Below are 14,718 nucleotides of genomic sequence, written 5' to 3'. Positions count from 1 at the left end.
TGTTTTTTTACTACAATGCAGACCTGCTATGAAAGAAATACAGTATGTATGAGCGAGTGTGTGTAAATCAATGCTCTCTGATGTAGATGTGGTTTGGCATTCCACCCCACCCAAGAATGCACTGAGCAGGAAACTACAACACAAGTCAAATAACGAAGGCTAGGTTCACATTGCATTAGTGCAGTCCGTTCAACGCATACGTTAAATGGACTGCTTTAACGCAACTGCCGAAAAAGATCGCGTTTATGCGATCGCGCTAGCGCAGATGCTCTATCTGTGCTAGCGGTGACGGACCCGAAAACGCTGCAGACAGCGTCCGAGGGTCCGTCACAGAATGACGGCACATCGCTAACGCATGCCGATTATGACATGCGTTAGCGATGCGCTACATAATGGCAGTAAATGGGTGCGCTAACGCATCCATTACATAGCGTTAGCGCCGCTATGTAACGGATGCCGTCACCGTATTGCCATTAACGCAATGTGAACCCAGCCTTAAAGAACGCTTGACTAGAATTAAAATCTCCTCATCCTAAGTCTGAAAGGTGGACCCTCAACTTCCAGTAAGTGAAGGCACATCCTAGCAAGAAAGGAAAACCCCTTTTTAAATATTGTAAGTTCACTAGCCTTTAATTATATGAACCAAAAAATAAGTACCTTCCAGAGAGAGAAGAATTTTCAGAAGCAGAGCAATCTATGAAAATTTCAGGTAAGTCCTAGGAGAAAAAAATAAATTAATGTAACCATCAAAAATGAAAAAAATGAATATATCCAAATATATACTGCAATATTAATTCCAGTGAACTGTAATGTGTGTGTGTGTGTGCATATGTATGTATATATATATATATATATATATATATATATATATATATATATATATATATATATATATATATATATGTGTGTGCGTGTGTGTATGTATGTACAGTACATACATACAGTGGCATGTAAGAGTTTGAACATCCCTGGTCAAAATTACTGTTATTGTGAACAGCTAAGCAAGTTGAAGATGAAGTGATCTCTAAAAGACCTAAAGTTAAAGATGACACATTTCCTTTGTATTTTAAGCAACAAAAATCTACATATGTATATATATCCATCTTTTAAATTTTAAAAATTACAAAAATGAATATGGGCTGAAGCAAAAGTTTGGGCACCCTGCATGGTTAGTACTTAGTAGCAATCCTTTTTGAAAGTATCACAGCATGTAAACGATTTTAGTAGCCAGACAAGAGTCTTTCAATTCTTGTTTGAGGGATTTTCATCCATTCTTCCTTGGAAAATTCTTCCAGTTATGAGAGATTCCTTGGTCGTCTTGCATGCACTGCTATTTTGAGGTCTAGCCACAGATTTTCAATGATGTTCAGATCAGGGAACTGTGAAGACCATTGTAAAACCATCAGCTTGCGACTTTTGAGGTAGTCTACTGTAGATTTTGACGTGTGTGTTAGGATCATTATCCATTTGTAGAAGCCATCCTCTTTTCAACTTCAGCTTTTTTAAAGATGGTGTTATGTTTGCATCAAGAATTTGTTGAAATTTCATTGAATCCATTTTTCCCTCTGTTTGTGATATGTTCCCCGTGCATTGGCTGTAACACAACCTCAAAGCGATGGTGAGATGTTCTTTTCTTGAAATTCTATGCCTTTTTTTCTCCACACATACCTTTGATCACTGTGGCCGAGTTCTATTTTAATTCATCGGTCCATAGTACTTGTTTCCAAAATGCATCAGGGTTATTTAGATGTTCTTTTGCATACTTCTGTCGATATAGAAAGACCAGGCGCACAGCCAAATTTTGTATAAAGAGCATAGAAGCAGGGGTGCAATCAGTAGAAAGGCAGTAATGAAAAAGGAAGAAAAAAGACACTACCGGAATATAATGCACACCACCGCAATGTTTCAAATATAGAAAATCATATCCACTTTATTAGTACACAAAAACAATTAAAACATAATTAAAATAACCAATGCAATTGTCCCCACTCTGAATATGTAATATAACACCTCAATGCATGATCCGGTATATAGCAATACATATATCTGTACATGCGTATATACAGGATATATAGTATATGTTACACCCTCAATGGCTCATGGGGCACCTAAAAAAGCTCCTATCCATATAAATATATCCAAAAAGGAAGCAATCCAAATAGCTTGTTCTATGGACCAGTCTGATTAGCGCCCTATCCAGGACAAAAAACGCCCAAACGTGCAGCTAAGTAGCAAATGAACTCATCTCAAACTGATATAGCAAGAGGATTCATGTTGAAATCAAAAAGAAAAAGAAGAAAGAGTAAGGTAGTATACCCAAATGAATCAGTCGCATGCAGATGGATCCGGTTCAGAGGTCCCAGAGAGGAGGACAAGACATGGCCCCACGCGTATCGCCTCCAAGATGAGGCTTCGTCAGGGAGAGTGAGAAGTTGTGACCAATGTGCGAATATATATACACAAACCCCTCCTTGTTTCATAGCCTACCGGTGCTGGCCGCCGCAATCAATACCCAGAAGAGGGAATACTAGGAAGCTGCCATGGTCAGATGACGAAAGGAGGAGGGGGAGCAGTGCGCAAGCGCAGACTGAGTCAGGTCACACGCTGGACTTGCATAGGGGCAGGAGAATAGAGCAATCGCAGGTAGTATCCGAGGGCTCGAAAGAGCCGCAGCTGCGCGCATGCGCCAACTGCATCATAGTCTCAGCTGCAATGAAGGGCTACAAAGATGTGCTGATGGAATTAAAGGCGCCAGCCCACTTGCCGCGCTTAGATAGTTGGATGTATCACAGTAAATGGCCACATACACAACTGACATATGTACAGGGGTAAGTATTTATGTGTGGGCACATGGATCAAAATAGAACAAAAATGTCAATGACCATATGCACACAGCATGAAAATGCCCCAAAATCCGAAATGCCAAGGAGACTAAAATAAGAAGCCCAAATAAAAATATATATCTGTGAGGTATGAAGTTGAATTAAAGTTGTCAGCCTAATAGCCGCGCATGCACACTATAGTGTTATCTATGCCCTAATCTGTCCATGCCAAAAAATATATGTGGGCCAAACGTCCCAGGAGTTACGGTGTAGGGTCCAGAAGCACTTTTCAACTATAAATTTAGCATCAAGTGATCTTCTGCAGGGCAAAACATTGACTCCTGTGGCGGCCCATTTTCTGGCATGCCATTCTGAGAGGGTTCTCAACACGCAGGTGGTCGGGTTGGAGAAGATAATAGTTTTGGATAGGGGGGCTCTCCTAAGAAGCTTCTGTTACAATCCGAATCACGCTGGATTTTTAACCTTGAATGTGTTACTCCTACAGGATTAAACGAAAAACTACTGTTTACTGGATTCCTGGGGTGAATGAGGACCTGACCATGTATCAGAATAATTCATCTGGAGCCATACTGGAAATTAGGACTATATTTTATTTATATTTTTGGACTACATCATGGCCAAGAATTCCTCTTTGGTATTACTAATTGGTCACGGCTCTGAGGGAATGGGATTGCTATCTTTGATGTCCCGGCTCATGGGCACACTATGGGGAGCAGTGTAGGTTTATAATTGTTATTGACATTAGGGCATTGGCTCATGGGGTTAGAGTCTGTTAGATGTTGCATTCGGGTATACGTTTTGCATGAGGGGGGTATTTATACTATTTCTGGGGCTATTGACTGGCTTTCTGGTCCTTATATCAAATTCCTCTACGCTTTTAGATATTAGGTCTTCCTAGGATCAACTTACCAAATAGTAGGGGTCGGCTGATCCCTACACTTTTGTTGGGTGAACAATAAAGAGGGGTTTTCTTCACCACAATGACTATAGCTATTATTCTATGCGCTTTTATGGCTTACAGCCACATTATACTTGTTATTTTATATATACTTATACATAATAAAGATTTTTACAATCATTTGTTTCTATATATGTTATTTGGTTACGGTATAGAAACTATTAGATATTAATGGCTGTTGGGGCATGGCTGATTGATGATTGTGTGTGACTTCCCGGGGACGAATGTTGGTTGTGTGTATCGTACACAAACATGGGGGGCCATTGGATATATCAGGGGTTGGTCACTTCTCTTTTCTATATGGGCCTCTTGGGTTAAAGACTAACCCCCTGGTTATATCATATGTGCATGCACTTTGTTCCTTTGGTTATTCTATTGGAACGGGTACATTTGTCTGCTATTTGCATGCGTTGGTTTACTTGTTTGGCCAACTTTGACTCATGCATGTATGCATATTCCTCCCTTCCCTTCTCCCCCCTCCCCCCTTTTCCTTTCCTCTTCTATATACATGTGACAGAAATGATGAAATAAGGTTATATGTTCTGCACTATAGTGTGCATGCGCGGCTATTAGGCTGACACTTTTAATTCAACTTCATACCTCACAGATATATATATTTTTATTTGGGCTTCTTATTTTAGTCCCCTTGGCATTTCGGATTTTGGGGCATTTTCATGTTGTGTGCATATGGTCATTGACATTTTTGTTCTATTTTGATCCATGTGCCCACACATAAATACTTACCCCTGAACATATGTCAGTTGTGTATGTGGCCATTTACTGTGATACATCCAACTATCAAAGCGCGGCAAGTGGACTGGCGCCTTTAATTCCATCAGCACATCTTTGTAGCCCTTCATTGCAGCTGAGACTATGATGCAGTCGGCGCATGCACGCAGCTGCGGCTCTTTCAAGCCCTCGGATACTACCTGCGATTGCGCTATTCTCCCCTGCCCCTATGCAAGTCCAGCGTGTGACGTGACTCAGTCTGCTCTTGCACACTGCTCCCCCTCCTCCTTTCGTCATCTGACCATGGCGGCTTCCTAGTATTCCCTCTTCCGGGTATTGATTGTGGCGGCCAGCACCGGTAGGCTATGAAACAAGGGGGGGTTTCTGTATATATATTCGCACAATGATCACAACCTCTCACTTCCCCTGACGAAGCCTCATCTTGGAGGCTATACGTGTGGAGCCATGTCTTGTCCTCCTCTCTGGGACCTCTGAACCAGATCCATCTGCATGCGACTGATTCATTTGGGTATATTACCTTACCCTTTCTTCTTTTTCTTTTTGATTCCAACATGAATCCTCTTGCTATATCAGTTTGAGATGGGTTCATTTGCTACTTAGCTGCACGTTTGGGTGTTTTTGGCCCTGGATAGGGCACTAATCAGACTGGTCCATAGAACAAGCTATTTGGATTGATTCCTTTTTGGATATATTTATATGGATAGGAGCTTTTTTAGGTGCCCCATGAGCCATTGAGGGTGTAATATATACTATATATCCTGTATTTACGCATGTATAGATATATGTATTGCTATATACTGGGTCATGCATTGAGGTGTTATATTACATATTCAGAGTGGGGACAATTGCATTGCTTATTTTAATTATGTTTTAATTGTTTTTGTGTACTAATAAAGTGGATATAATTTTTTATATTTGAAACATTGCGGTGGTGTGCATATATTCCAGTAGTGTCTTTTTTCTCACTTTTGCATACTTCTGACCCTGAATTTTAAGGTGAGGAAGCAGGAGAAGTTCTCTTATGATGACTTTACCATAAAGGTCATGTAAATAAGGCAGCACACTGCAGCGCTGAAACATGCAAACATGAAACACGAAAATTGAACTGCATTACTGCACTAGAAATATGAAAAATTAGAGCGTTTAGTGCATAAAAATGGTCAATTTTATGTGTATCTGGTAGCCACTTTAGGGCATCTCTCTTATACCAGGTCCTACACTTTCCTTACCTCGCTGAGAATAAACGTCTCCATCTGAATAGGTACCTGTGAAACCTCTTCTTAGACTAAAATTCTCTCTCTGTGGAGGGGTTATGGACCTGTTGCGATTAAAACACCTGTGGCTAAGAGGCGGAGTGCACGATCAGAAGGCTAAAGAATACATTTAAAAAAACTGACCGTCACATCCAAACATAGACCAAGTGTGAACAGGTGCTGAACCTAGAGTAGAACCTGGTATAAAAGAGATGCCCTAAAGTGGCTACCAGATACACATAAAATTGGCCATTTTTATGCGCTAAACGCTCTCATTTTTCATATTTCTAGTGCAGTAATGCAGTTCAATTCTCGTGTTTCATGTTTGCATTTCATTTGTTTCAGCGCTGCAGTGTGCTGCCTTATTTACATGACTGTGTACGAGTTGGTGACTCTAGGTTCAGCACCTGTTCTAGGGGAAAAGGAAATGGTTAACCAAATACTGCTTGTAACAACTTTAGAAATAATCACTAATAACCAGGACGTGTCCAACTCTCCAGACCAGGATAGAGCACTATTACTTGCATTACCTGAACAGTGGAGTTAGTTTACATAGGTAAAGAGAAGAATTTCTAGCAATCCTTTGAGCAGTTCTAACTAAAATTTTGCTGGTCTTCAAGACCTTATCTTGACCTTCACTGCTCCTGTTAACTGCCATTTCGTAATTACATTTCAATCTGAGGAAAGGGCAACTTGAAAATGTTTTGCTATCTTCTTTTAGTCTTTCTCTACTTTGTGGGCCTCCGCCATTCATTTTCAGAGTGCCAGGCAGCTGCTTAGAAGAACCCATAGCTGCTGTTTTTTGGCACAAGGTTAGAGGAGGTTGGATTTTTATAAAGATGGGAAATTTGCAGCACCTGGCCTTTCCCAATGATGATAGTGAACAAGTCATAACCCTAACAGGCAATTTAAGGCCTGAAACCTTGGTCAAAGTTATCTGAGCACACAAATCTCCAAGGGTGCCCAAAATTTAGAATTAGCCATTTTCCTTTTTTGTAATTTTTAAAAAGTAAAAGATGAAAATATATTTGTTTTGCCAAAATACAAAGGAAACTAAAAGGGACTAATATGTAAATAGTTGATAGATCTCCATGAGGTGGGGATTGGAAATAAGTTCTTCTGGCACATTAAGCACTCTGGATCCTGATCCTTGGTGCACTGGTTCCCAACATTTTAAATTACAGAACTGCCCCCAATGTATCTACATTAGTGATTTAAAAACAGCTTTAAAGGGTACTCCCTGAATCGGACTTTATTGTCGGTGAGACAACAGTTTCTGGCAGTTCCATGAATAATGAATAAAATGGAGATTGACCAAGAGCCCAGTCTCCATTATCCAGAGTCCGGTTCTTGGAACTGCTAGGCAATCGGTGACAATACTGTATCTGGAAATAACCCTTTAATTTTTAATTATTATATAAGTGGAATCTATTGACTCTAATATATATTTTTTGGGAGGGGGTTATCAACAATACAGAATACTTTAATGCTGTTATATGATGTAACATGTAGTAGTGGACCAAGTGGACTGTTACTGGTAGAAAAAATGAGAAGCTTCTGGGAGATAGAATTATCTCACTCGACCCAAAACAAAAAGACTGGTGCTGGCTGGTAAGACCAAGTGTGATAACCTGATAACATATGCAATCGGGTTAGGAGTGGTCTATTGGGTGTTCATAAATTGAAAAGCCTTGCAGTAGTGTTTGCAGTGTGCCACTTGTGCTGACCTGGGACATTTGATATACAGTAAGGTATGGGGTCGATAATCCCTTTAAATTACTTGGTCCAAACAGTAGAAAACAACTTGGCACAACGGTCGCTTCCAATCCTGCACATGGATTATTATATTTTCCTTTTTTCTTCTCCCTCACTGGTGCAGCAATAGATGGTGCTCAGCCTACAATATTGTAGCCCTTATGAGAAGTGCAGTGGAATAAATACGTGGCACCCACTAGCTGCAGTGTCTCGATTATGTCCTTTGCCCGTTTGCACCACTTTTATAGGTTAATATAAAAAAGAAGATAAAAGGCGACATCCAGTGAGTGCCATCTATTTCTTCAATTGCTATTGTCTTTAATTTACTTCTTTGACACTTTCTGCCTTTCATAAAACCATGCTGGCTGTTGCTTATAATATGTTATATACATAATACTGTATATTATAGTGTACCTGAAGGTCATCTGGAGCTTCTCTTTTGATCTCTTGTAGTGCAAGATAGGCTGCCTCATTTTTGGCTTGTTTTTTACTACTTTTCGCACTTGATGGGGTAAATTGCCTATCTCCAGATATGACCCTGTAGATAAACCTGAAAGGCAATAAATAAATAAATAGCAATAAATAAATACAATATTTTTACTTAAAATATACAGCACATGTGTATATGGTGTTGAAATTGCGACACCAAGAAGAAAAAGTTGTGGAATAATGAGACCCTGCAGGCCATGGTAAGACGATTAAGCCATGGAGGCCACTCACAGTAGCGACAGCAACATGTGCCCTCGATTGTTGAAAAATGGCTCATGGGACACTTTCACATTCCCTTGTGAAGGCCTCTTCAGAGTGATGCATCTAAGGCAAAAGCGGGACTCATCGCTGAAGGGGGATAAACCTTCATTCCAGCCTCCATTCCATGTGCTTTGTACCATGAAATCTATAGAGAGCAGTGGCGTGAGGCCATTGAAATACTTGTAGCTGGATGTATAACTTGTAGCCCAATGCTGAGGTACTCATTGGATTATGGTGTGGGGTGGCATAAATGTCCGGTAGTTGGACCCTTTTAGTCTTCATTCCAGATACATTAACAGCTCGGAGTTACATTAGTTTGGTCATGGAACCACTGATAAGGCCATTTCTCCTAAGTGACTGAGGAGCCATTTTTCATCATGACAACACCAGTCAGCATGTTTCTTGTGCTACTGTGAGCACACTGTGGGGTCTAAACATGCTACTGTGGCCTCCAGCGTCTCCGAACTTCTCTCCCATCAAGCACATCTTGGGCGTCAGTGGCCTGCAATTTGGCCTGTAATTGCAAAAGCCGCTCTCGATAATTTGCATGTCCAAATGCATTTAGCATGGCAGACAATTCCTCAGACAACTATTTATAACCTCACTGATTGAAGTCAAGGAGTATAAGTGTGTGTATTTTTGTGTGTGGTGCTCACACTCAGTACTGAATAAATCGAGATGTTTTGAAAAATCTGATTTCCTTTTTTTATTATTTGCATATCATTTATCCATCCCGTGACTTCCAGAATTCCAAAACTTGCCTTGCGCAGGCATGTACTACGGAGGACAGAGAATGCACTTCAATCCAATATTGCAGCCAGCATGCAGCCAGCGGGTAAGGAAAGGGTGAATCAAACACCCAAAAACTCCACCCATATGACCCAAAACCAGTCCCGCCAAATTCAGATGACAGGTTCCCTTTAAATCACAGAGATATGTCACAGAAAATACTTAATAAGTAACATTTCCCACATGTCTACTTTACATCAGCACAATTTTGGAACCAAAATTTTTTTTGTTAGGGAGTTATAAGGGTTAAAAGTTACATAGTTATTAAGGTTGAAGGAAGACTATAAGTCCATCTAGTTCAACCCATAGCCTAACCTAACATGCCCTAACATGTTGATCCAGAGGAAGGCAAAGAAAAACCCCATGTGGCAAAGAGTAAGCTCCACATTGGGGAAAAAAATTCCTTCCCGACTCCACATACGGCAATCAGACTAGTTCCCTGGATCAACGCCCTATCAAGGAATCTAGTGTATATGCCCTGTAACCCTGTAAGTTGACCAGCAATTTCTCATTTTTACAACACCTTTTTTTTTAGGGACCACATCTCATTTGAAGTCATTTTTAGGGGTCTATATGATAGAAAATACCCAAGTGTGACACCATTCTAAAAACTGCACCCCTCAAGGTGATCAAAACCACATTCAAGAAGTTTATTAACCCTTCAGGTGTTACAGGAATTTTTGGAATGTTTAACTAAAAATGAACATTTAACTTTTTTTCACAAAAAATTTACTTCAGCTCCAATTTGTTTTATTTTACCAAGGGTAACAGGAGAAAATGGACCCCAAAAGTTGTTGTACAATTTGTCCTGAGTGTGCCGATACCCCATATGTGGGGGTAAACCACTGTTTGGGCGCATGACAGAGCTCGGAAGCGAAGGAGCGCCATTTGACTTTTCAATGCAAAATTGACTGAAATTGAGATGGGACGCCATGTTGCGTTTGGAGAGCCACTGATGTGCCTAAACATTGAAACCCCCCACAAGTGACACCATTTTGGAAAGTAGACCCCCTAAGGAACTTATCTAGAGGTGTGGTGAGCAGTTTGACCCACCAAGTGCTTCACAGAAGTTTATAATGCAGAGCCGTAAAAATAAAAATAAAATTTTTTCCCACAAAAATTATTTTTTAGCCCCCAGTTTTGTATTTTCCCGAGGGTAACAGGAGAAATTGGACTCCAAAAGTTGTTGTCCAATCTGTCCTGAGTACGCTGATACCCGATATGTGGGGGGGAACCACTGTTTGAGCGCATGGGAGGGCTTGGAAGGGAAGGAGCGCCATTTGGAATGCAGAATTAGATGGAATGGTCTGCAGGTGTCACATTGCGTTTGCAGAGCCCCTAATGTACCTAAACAGTAGAAACCCCCCACAAGTGACACCATTTTGGAAAGTAGACCCCCTAAGGAACTCATCTAGATGTGTTATGAGAGCTTTAAACCCCCAAGTGTTTCACTACAGTTTATAACGCAAAGCCGTTCAAATTAAAAATATTTTTTTTCCTCAAAAATTATATTTTAGCCCCCAGTTTTGTATTTTTCCAAGGGTAACAGGTGAAATTGGACCCTAAATATTGTTGTCCAATTTGTCCTGAGTACGCTAATACCCCATATGTGGGGGGGAACAACCGTTTGAGCGCATTGCAGAGCTCGGAAGAGAAGGAGCATCATTTGAAATGCAGGCTTAGATGGATTGGTCTGCAGGCGTCACATTGCGTTTGCAGAGCCCCTAATGTACCTAAAAAGTAGAAACCCCCCACAAGTGACCCCATATTGGAAACTAGGCCCCCCAAGGAACTTATCTAGATGTGTTGTGAGAACTTTGAGCTCCCAAGTGTTTCACAGAAGTTTATAATGCAGAGCCGTAAAAATAAAAATAAAATTTTTTCCCACAAAAATTATTTTTTAGCCCCCAGTTTTGTATTTTCCCAAGGGTAACAAGAGAAATTGGACCCCAAAAGTTGTCCAATTTGTCCTGAGTATGCTGATACCCCATATGTTGGGGTAAACTCCTGTTTGGGCACACGAGAGAGCTCGGAAGGGAAGGAGCACTGTTTTACTTTTTCAACGCAGAATTGGCTGGAATTGAGATCGGACGCCATGTCGCGTTTGGAGAGCCCCTGATGTGCCTAAACAGTGGAAACCCCTCAATTATAACTAAAACCCTAATCCAAACACACCCCTAACCCTAATCCCAACGGTAACCCTAACCACACCTCTAACCCAGACACACCCCTAACCCTAATCCCAACCCTATTCCCAACCGTAAATGTAATCCAAACCCTAACCCTAACTTTAGCCCCAACCCTAACCCTAAATTTAGCCCCAGCCATAACTGTAGCCTTAACCCTAGCCCCAACCCTAGCCCTAACCCTAGCCCTAATGCGAAAATGGAAATAAATATTTTTTTTTTAATTTTTTAATTTTTCCCTAACTAAGGGGGTGATGAAGGGGGGTTTGATTTACTTTTATAGCGTGTTTTTTAGCTGATTTTTATGATTGGCAGCTGTCACACACTGAAAGACGCTTTTTATTGCAAAAATATTTTTTGCGTTACCACATTTTGAGAGCTATAATTTTTCCACATTTTGGTCCACAGAGTCATCTGAGGTCTTGTTTTTTTGCGGGACGAGTTGACGTTTTTATTGGTAACATTTTCGGGCACGTGACATTTTTTTATCGCTTTTTATTCCGATTTTTGTGAGGCAGAATGACCAAAAACCAGCTATTCATGAATTTCTTTTGGGGGAAGCGTTTATACCGTTCCACATTTGGTAAAATTGATAAAGCAGTTTTATTCTTCGGGTCAGTACGATTACAGCGATACCTCATTTATATCATTTTTTTATGTTTTGGCGCTTTTATATGATAAAAACTATTTTATAGAAAAAATAATTATTTTTGCATCACTTTATTCTGATGACTATAACTTTTTTATTTTGTCGCTGATGATGCTGTTTGGCAGCTTGTTTTTTGCGGGACAAGATGACGTTTTCAGCGGTACCATGGTTATTTATATCCGTCTTTTTGATCGCGTGTTGTTCCACTTTTTGTTTGGCAGTATGAGAATAAAGCGTTGTTTTTTGCCTCTCTTTTTTGTTTTTTACGGTGTTTACTGAAGGGGTTAACTAGTGATATAGTTTTATAGGTGGGGTCGTTACGGACGCAGCGATACTAAATATGTGTACTTTTATTGTTTTTTTAACTTAGATAAAGAAATGTATTTATAGGAAAAATTGCTATATATATTTTTGGGATTTTTAAAAAAAATTTTTTTACATATTGGAATATTTTTTTTTTTACACTATAACATTGCCTCAGGGGGGGCGGGGCTGGCATCATGTTATAGTGTAAGATCGCTGATCTGACACTTTGCTGTGCACTGTGTCAGATCAGTGATCTGACGTGCACTTTTCTTATGCTTCCCGGTGCCACCTCCCTGCATGACCCGGATGCCGCGGCCATCTTGGATCCGGGCCTGCAAGGAGGAGGAGGTAAGAGATCCTCGCAGCAACGTGATCACATCGCGACCTCCCTGCGCGATGCTTCCCTATACCACCGGCACACCGCAATCATGTTTGATCGCGGTGTGCCGGGGGTTAATGTGCCCGGGGCGGTCTGTGCCCGGGGCGGTCCATAGTGCCGGATGTCAGCTGCGATAGGCAGCTGACACCCGGCCGCGCTCAGCCGCGCTCACGGTCGCGCTGGACGTACTATTCCGTCCTTGGGAATTAGGGCCCACCCCACATGGACGGAATAGTATGTCCAATGTCAGAAAGAGGTTAATAAACCAGTGGGAGATTTAAAGAGACAGTGTTTACTGTGCCTACATCCATGTGCAGCCGAGTGAGCCGATCTACCACAACGTGTATATATACAGACAAGCGCGCGTGCACACACACACAGTGGGTAAAATAAGTATTGAACACGTCACCAGTTTTCTAACTAAATATATCTTGAAAGGTGCTATTGACATGAATTTCTCACCAGGTGTCAGTAACATCCCATCCAATCCATATAGGCAAAGAGATCAAACCATACATGAATTAAGTTATGTGTAATAAAAACAAATTACATGAACAATGAGGAGCAAAAAAGTAATGGAAAGTCATGACACCAGCTGAAATCTAATCAGTCATTAGAAAGCAATCCTGCTGTGATGGACACCATATCAGATTCACCACCAGAGACTGTACGCGAGTCCAAAGACGTGCTGGGGAAACTCACAGACTCCTGTAGTGGAATGGGAACACAGCAGAGGGTGTTCTGCCGGAGGAACTGGGCCTGCAATCATGTCAGCACTGGGGGAGTGATTGGGGGTGGAGCTAGGTCCCGAACTCCTAGCAGTGATAGTGGAACCCAGCAGAGCTGGTAGAATAGTCAGCAAGCTGGGGGCCAGAAGACAGAGAAAGCAATGCAGTACCAGGGGAACAGGCAGGCAGGAAGTCAAGAATGTAGCTGGGGTAAAACTAAGAGAAACACAGAAAGTACAGAATCAACAGACGAATATCAAACGGGAGACAGACCGGGTCATACACAGAGCAATCGTACAGAAGCAAGCAGGCAATATACACAGGTATACAAGGATCAACTACTCAGCCAGGAACGGACATATCACTGACGACGAGCATAGCACCAGTGCGGTTACTTATAGCCCTCCCCAAACCAAAGAGAAGCCCCATAGGATTAACCCTAGAAGGACCGTAGCAGAAATTCCAGGCAGACCATGACACCTGCCATTTAGTGAAGAATAATATCATCTAGTTCAACTGACGGCCTATAAATGGTGTCTCATTACCAAGGTGCCACAGAAGAAACACATCATGATGGGTAAAACCAGTGAGCTGTCTCAAGACATTTGCAATCTTATTGTTCCAAAACATACTGATAGCATTGGTTACAGACAAATTTCTAAATTACTGAAGGTTCCATTGAGCACTGTTAGGGCCATAATCCGAGAGTGGAAAGAAAATTATTTCACCATAAACAGGGCACGACAAGGGGCTCCCCATACAATTTCAGACAGAGGAGTGAAAATAATTATCAGAAGAGTTATCCAACAGCCAAGGACCACCTGTGGACAGCTAAAAAAAGACCTGGAATCAGTCGGTACAATATTTTAAAGAAAACAATACTATAATGTTTTTATGCACTCAAACTCCATGGCCTGTATGCACGCTCACCACACAAGACTCCATTCCTGAAGAAAAGCATGTTCAACTGTGTGCAGTTTGCTCAAAACATTTAAACCAGCCTGTGACATACAGGTACAAGATAGTCAGGTCAGAGGAGACCAAAGTTGAACTTTTTGGATGCCATAATACACACCATATTTGGAGGCCAAAATGCACTGCATATCACTCAAAAACACCATGCTAACAGTGAAGTTGGAGGTGGGAACATTATGGTGTGGGGCTGTTTTTCAGCATACGGCACTGGAAATTGTCATATAATTGCAGGAAGAATTAATGGACAAATGTACAGAGACATTCTTGATAAAAATCTGCTGCCATCTACCAGGATGATGTAGATGAAAGGAAGGTGGACATTTCAGCAAGACAATGAAACACAGCCAAGGAAACTCTCAGTTGGTTTCAGAGAAGAAAATAAAACTGCTAAAATGGC

General features: G+C 41.1%; 1 protein-coding gene across 1 annotated transcript in view; it reads right to left on the bottom strand.

The window, feature by feature from the left end:
* The window catches only part of LOC138681518 (interferon-induced, double-stranded RNA-activated protein kinase-like), a 129,568-nt gene that overhangs the window by 93,931 nt on the left and 20,919 nt on the right, over positions 1 to 14,718 (bottom strand). Inside the window, exons 5-6 of the mRNA XM_069769092.1 lie at positions 7,974 to 8,109; positions 658 to 716 (exon numbers count right to left, since the gene is read on the bottom strand). Of these exons, the coding sequence (XP_069625193.1) occupies positions 658 to 716; positions 7,974 to 8,109 (195 nt within the window). The remainder of the gene's footprint in view (positions 1 to 657; positions 717 to 7,973; positions 8,110 to 14,718) is intronic.

Source organism: Ranitomeya imitator, chromosome 5 (genome assembly GCF_032444005.1).
Source record: "Ranitomeya imitator isolate aRanImi1 chromosome 5, aRanImi1.pri, whole genome shotgun sequence".
Lineage (NCBI taxonomy): Eukaryota > Metazoa > Chordata > Amphibia > Anura > Dendrobatidae > Ranitomeya > Ranitomeya imitator.
Note: the sequence above shows the minus strand (reverse complement) of the source record. Positions and strands in the feature narration are given on the sequence as shown.